Below are 7024 nucleotides of genomic sequence, written 5' to 3' on the forward strand. Positions count from 1 at the left end.
GGAGCAGCAGATGCAGCAAGCTTGTGAGTTGTGTCACATACCACCTCCACTCCCAGAAGCAGCACAGACGTGATCGCCTTGATCATCTGAAGTCAGCTTTCACACCGAAAGAAATTCCTAAGTCATCATCAAAATCTGCTTCATAGAATATTCCCCGCTCATTCGTGGATCCGGAGTTTCCTGGTTGTTCCACACTTACACAAACGCATGTTTCATTCATAGAAGTGAGCCACTTAATTCACTCTCTCTTGTGTGTGTGTGTGTTTGTGCAAAATAAAAATGACTACAATAAAAGCTGCTGACTCTAAAATTCTGTGATTCAGACATTCAACCATTTCGTAGGAGGGTCAGCATATGGTAACATGTTTGTGCTTGGTATTTTAGCAGTCCATACACACACACACACACACACACACACACATACAGAGAGATAGAAATAAAGGAGAGAAAAAGAGCCTCTTTGTTTAAGTAATCCCTAAAGAATTGTATCTTTAACCCTACTGCATTATTGGTGGAAGTGTAAACTTGTTCAATCACTCTGGAAAGCAGTATGAAGGTTCCTCAAAAGACTCCACATAAAGCTCCCCTATGACCCAGCAATCCCACTTTTGGGCATTTACCCAAATGATCACAAACAAGACCATACTAAAGCTACCAGCACAACTATGTTTATCGCAACATTATTCACCAGATGCCCCTCAGTAGATGAATGGATCGAGAAAAAGTGGTATATATACACAGTGGAATTCTATTCCTCCATCAGAAAGAATGACATTGCCCCATTTGTTAGGAAATGGAAAGACTTAGAAACAAATTATATTAAGTGAAGTAAGCCAGGCCCAAAGAAACATAGCCCCATGGTTTCCCTTATTCGCAATAACTAGTATATGTCTATGACAAACAGAAAAAGTCAAAAGCTATGTACATATGTACATATGACCACATAAGCTGATATTAAGTGAAATGAACCACAAGATAGAACACAAGAGGTTTTATCTTTGTGGCTGTTGTTTTTAATATACTTATAATACACTATGTGATTTTTTTGCTTCTTTTGTGTGTTCTTCCTCCATGGTATAACCCTGTTGTCACTGCATTTGATTCTGGTGCCCTGAATCTTGTATATACATTTTTCTAATATAGGGAGGGGAGGGAAATAACAAAATGCTGAAATAAGGATACAGGTTGACCCATTGTAACAATGAGATATACAAGACAAAATGTTGAAAACGAACTTTACAACTTGGTGGGGAGGAGTTGGAGAGGTAAGGAGGGAAAGGATAGTAGGGGAAAAACAATGCTCAAAAGAAAATGTACTCATTACCTTACTCATGTAACTGTAACCCCTCTGTATAGTATCTTTACAATAAAAATATATTAAAATCATTAGATCAAAACCAAAAAAGGAATTGTGTCTTTATAAAACTTCAGCAAAAGTAACACAGGTTTTGTTTTTGTAGGGAAAACTTGTGGGGATAATAGTATTTTACAACCCTATCCTTTGAAAGTGGCAGTATTCACCCAAGCATACAGATGTTCTTGTCTTTGATAAGCTTCAGTAGTTAAATATTCTTCCCAGGAAAATCTGCATACAAAAGACATTTTTGTTTCCTTAAGATGACTGGCTTAGAAAAGATCTGTGGACAGTTTTACTGAAGAAACTCTTGTACCATGGAGGTCCATCTCTTTCTCTTTATTCTGGTCTTTTGGTCCACAATTTTATCAGGTAAGATACAAACACCTATGACTACTTGTAGCAATCAATGGAGTGAACTATTAATACCATTGTGTAGATTTTTCATTTGACCTTCAAAGTGAATCATTGACCTCTTCTTTAGTTTTGCATGAACCAAATCTGGAGAACTCCTATGATTACTGATAAGAGAAGCATAATAAAAAAAAATCAACTGCCATGTCTGGATAGATAGCTTATCTTTTCAGAATTAAAGAGCTAGGTACAGATTTAAAAATAGTGAAGATGGTATAATAGTTCTGTCACCTTCTAGCTCACTCACATAAAGTATTGAGCTAAAGCGATTAAACCCAAATATCATGAGTGACTTTTATAGTCCCTTGGCTGTTTCTATATTCCATCTTTAGTCTTGTGGATGGTGAAAACTCCTTCAAAAAATGAAACTGCAAAAGATTAATCGTCTTTTCATGGAGCCAGATATAGAAGAAAAAAATATCTAGACAAAAGGTCAACATTTTTGCTGCCTGGGAATTTCCACTCAGGTAGTTTAGTTTTATCTTCATTTACTAAAGGTAATAAATGAATGCAAAGTCTAGACATTGAATATTGTTCTACAACCCCATTTCTTCCACTTCATCTGCAAAACTGGAAAGTTGCCATTAACCAGTCATTTTTTTCACAAAAATTGGTTATTAACAGGATTAATTTCACAACATATTCCCTTTGTCTCTAGATCATACCCTTCTAGAGATTTCTGATATTATTTTATTCTTTCCTATAGGAATAAAGAAAACATTAGGATGTTGCTAATATTACGAGTGCATACCATAAAGCCATACTCGTTCTTCTTAAATTTATTTACATTTAATGAAAATTAAATATAAATATGGAACAAGATTATCACAGCTCAGAGATTCTAATTAGTTGAAATTCTTAGCAAAAAGTTTGAAAAAGTGCAATGCATTCTGGGCAATCTGCTCTGCTTTAAGTTGTAAAACATATGGTTCTGACAAGACTTTAAATCTCACCAACTTTCAATATAGGCTGGCAATTTGATTATGCATTTGCTTCTCTTTCCCTAAAGGAAGACCTCTTTCCATATGTCAAAACCCACTAGAGAGTATCTTCAACTTTTTAATTTCCTTCTGCTTTCTACCAACTTTATTCAGTTCAATAAAGTTTGTGCCTTAGACCAGACAGCCCTTATCTTTTTTTTTTTTGGGGGGGGGGAGGGGGTCCAGTCGTGGAGCCTGAACTCTGGGCCTGGGCGCTGTCCCTCAGCTCTTCAGCTCAAGGCTAGCGCTCTACCACTTGAGCCACAGCACCACTTCCGGCTTTTTTCTTTTTGCTTATGTGGAGCTGAGGAATCGAACCCAGGGCCTCGAGCATGCAAGGCAAGCGCTCTGCCACTGAGCCACCTTCCCAGCCCCCAGACAGCCCTTATCTTGATACTTAGAGAACACTAGAAACTCAGTGGATATGGAGTTATGATGACCTTTCTAGCTTTCAGCCAGGCAGTTTGCAAACACAGCATTATGAGGAAGCCTATCACTTGATCTAGTTCTGATGTCCTTCCTGATATAAAGTTTAACAGAGATATTTTTACACCTTCCAATAGTACAATACTTGATATTTAAGAATATGTCTACGGTGATTATATTTATTATGGTACACCATAAGTAGAGACGGACGATGACCCAAGGCAGCTACATCAATAAAATTTGGATTATAAAAACAGACGTGATTCTCAAGGTATGTAGTTCACGTCTATAATCCCAGGTCTGTGCAGGTGGTGTGCACCAGGTATCATTTGCTCAAGCAGCCTGGGGAATAACAGTACACTAACTGAAAAATTATTGCGTGAATAGGAGTGTGGTTCAAGTGGTAAAGCACTTTCTCAGCAAACCGTAGGCCCAGAGTTCAACCCCAGAACCACCATTAACGCAAAAGCAATGATAAACAGTTTTTTTTGAGACCCTAGAAAATGGAGTCTAGCTTTATGAAATTGAGGGAGGGGAAATAAATAAGGTGTCTAGAACTCCTGGGGTTCTTCAGTTCAGTAGTGATGTGTGTTATGAGGTCACATGTCTGTAGCTTAGTCATTTTTCCCAGTGTACTAACTGATTGCCTATCAAAACTCCCTCATCTTCTCTCCACCGTGTCTCACCCATAACTCGGAGGTTAGAACAGATCTTTGTCTCTCTGGAGTAAGACATCTCCCAAATGAACGGTAGATGGATAATGTCCCGTGTCTTCCCTCATGCAGCTGTGAGTAGTCACCCACCAAAGTACAGGCTTGAGAGATGCAACAAGGTGAAAGGAACCTGCAAACCATTCTGTGATGACGTGGAATATGATTACGGCTACTGCATCCTGTGGAGAAACCAATGCTGCGTGTAAAGCAAGAACCAGAGGTTCCACTGAGCACTGAAACAGGTCTGGAGAGGCCTCTAGCTTACTGGCCAATGGGAGAGAAAGAAAATGCTTCCAACTAACTGTCCATGGAAACAGGCACTTCTGGGTTTTCAATATACCCCTTGATGTACAAAAACGAATCCTCGTTCATTAGAAATGTACGTGCCTCAGATGGATGAACAGATTAATCAAGCAAGGACACAGGCTGGTGACATTTATGATCTCATTATGGACTTTTGCAGGCCAGATCTCCTTACTACTTCTTGAATTTCTCCACTCTCTCCTTAAATGCATATGTTTGGATGATACACGTTGTTTTGATTTATATACACGTACCACTCAATCATCACTACAATCTGGGAAGGAAACACACAGCTACCTCTTAGAGTTTGCTCCTGCCCTCTGTACTCCTTTTATTCCTATTCCTCTTCTCTACCTCCACAGGGAACTGAGAGACTTACACTTGGTGATTAAATAGCAATTTGCATACAATTTGTGCTTTACTTTTTTCCTATATTCAGCATGATTTTAAGGTTTCTGAAGCTAACTCTGGCCATTTTCCTATGTCTTTAGTTGATTTGTACTGGGTTTCCTTGTTTTCAAAGAACAAAAGGAAGATGAGGGAAGTCACCTCACCATGACAGATGTGTATCCCAGAGATGCAAGAACGGCTGGACAGATGCAAGGCAGTTGTTATGGTAAGAAGAGGACACCAGCTACTATTTTCTTTTATAGGTTATCATTTCAAGGGGTGTGTGAAGTGCCAATGGCTCTTAACAAGATAGTTTCAGAAAGAACGTGGCTCGATGTAATACAGTTTCTATATGACAGAAATGGAAGTAACAGCAAATTGAAAGGGGAAGAAATGAAAACTTCTTCTCTAAGATCCAGATAATGCAAGGATGAATAATTCTCTCCCCCTTTATTTGCCATGACGCTAAAAGCCCTGGTCAGAAGTAAAAGTTGTCCAAACTGGAAAGACAGAAGTTGATAGAATGAAAGGATTATGTACATAGTCTCCATCCCAAACTGTCAGAACTGATAAGAGCTCACAGAAAACTTAAAGGATATAAAATACACAAATGAAATAACAATGTTTCTGTGAACTGAGAAAGAATTCCAAAGGGCAATCTCTTTTCCCATTAGACAGAAAATAAAACCCTGAACACAGGAAGACAAAAGATCTCTACAGAGAAAACTGTGAATCGCTGAATGGAAGAAATAAAAGACAAGACATAGAAACAGCCCATGTTTGCAGATTGAAAAAGTGAACGCTGCTATAATGCCCATACTTCCCGAAGAGTGTGAAGATACAATAAATAGTTTCCCTCAAAATATCAATTCCAGACTGAGAGTGAAGGTAAGCTTGAGGAAAGTTAAGCAGCTAGAAACAGAAATCTCTACACTAAGCCTTTCCCCTAGGAATACGTATCCTACCACACAGACTTTGGGGAAAATGTACCTCCAGTCAACTCTATAGACTGGAGATGAGATATTAAGCCTGACTTCCCTCCCAGTGGCGTCCTGGTTTATGAAAAAATCCCACAGAACCTTGTCATGGTCCACGATGATAAACACTAGCTAAATATTTCAGAAGCCACTGGGACACATATCAAAATCTGTTTATTAAAATGTCCTCTCCCCATTAGAATGTATTTATTTTGGATCTTATTTGGAGAATGGGTGGCCAGTTATACTGAGCTGTAAATGTAAATTCAACCACTCAAAGTGAGCTGCAGAGGATGGAGATGCTAATCTTTGGCTGTGGGTTTTTGACTCTGAGCTGCCTGTGTTAAAGTTTCCTGTAGACCAATCATTGCCACTGGAACATGCTAGATCATGAGGAAGTTTTGGGAGCGCATCAGTGAATTTACTGGCTCTTCAGCAGGGAAACTTGGCTCAAGCCACTGACTTCAGCAACTTCTCTCTGTACTTTTGGTTCTTGAGTCTATTTGTGAAGTAAGTGTCCTATTGGTTTATTTTCCTTTTTAAAATGTTTTATTCTTATTATAGAGGTGATGTACAGAGGGGTTACAGTTACGGCAGTCAGGTAATGAGGGCATTTCTTTTTGGACAACGTTACCCCTTCCCTCCATCTCTCCCAGTTTTCCCTCCCGTCCCCACCCACCCTATCTGTTAATTGAGATAACAAACAGGAAATGTTGCAATCCGCAGCAGCACCTAGCATTCTGCCTGTCATCTTTACATTCCACATTTGAGGCATCTTTCTTGACTTCATCTACATTCTATTTCCCTCTGCCCACAAGCAAATAATATGAAAATGAAGGACTCTGTACTAAAAAATTATGCAAAGTAATGCGAAGACCGGGGAAGTTTCTCACATATACAACGACACAGGAATATCATTTTTTATCTCTTTCCTTATGTGGAAAATGAAGACACTGATTTTTTTTTCCTCCCCACCTAAGAAGGATGCAGATTTAATTGCCTGTTATCTGCCATGCCCACACTGAGCTTGCTTCCTTTGGGGAATTTCTGCCATTATTCTAGCCTCGGGATTTAGTTAGGGGTTGACATGGTGTTAGAGTTCCTGCCTCCTAATAAGGATGCTGATAAAAGGTAGGTCCTAGACCCCTCTGTCCCAATCAGCTGCTTCTTGGGATTGTCACCACCTTCTTCTCTATTTCCCCAGACATTACAAAGTTGCTGGGGTGGTTTCTATTAATTAAATAATGCTCCCTCTCACCTTCTACCTTTTGACAGATTCGAAGAACACAAATAAAAATTACTGACAGTATATTGATGGTCAAAATTCCCATTAAGGTCACCCTTCATATAAACTCCCTGGTTGTCTTTCTTCTTCGGTTTGTCATAGAGCTTTTCTATTATTAATAGGGCCTTCCAATTGCTGCACAAGGGTGTTTTTATTTAACAGGTCTATCTATGTACATAATA

The 7024-nt window shown here is 39.0% G+C and overlaps 1 protein-coding gene across 1 annotated transcript; it reads left to right on the forward strand.

Moving 5' to 3' along the window:
- The first annotated feature begins 1671 nt into the window (after nt 1–1671).
- On the forward strand, nt 1672–4093 carry LOC122101511 (beta-defensin 110-like). The gene is made up of 2 exons (XM_042671851.1): nt 1672–1726; nt 3960–4093. The coding sequence occupies exons 1-2, from the start codon at nt 1672–1674 to the stop codon at nt 4091–4093; spliced, it is 189 nt and encodes a 62-aa protein (XP_042527785.1).
- The last annotated feature ends 2931 nt before the right edge of the window (nt 4094–7024 follow it).

Source organism: Dipodomys spectabilis, unplaced genomic scaffold (genome assembly GCF_019054845.1).
Source record: "Dipodomys spectabilis isolate Male_0828 unplaced genomic scaffold, ASM1905484v1 ptg000669l, whole genome shotgun sequence".
In the NCBI taxonomy this organism is placed as follows: Eukaryota; Metazoa; Chordata; class Mammalia; order Rodentia; family Heteromyidae; genus Dipodomys; species Dipodomys spectabilis.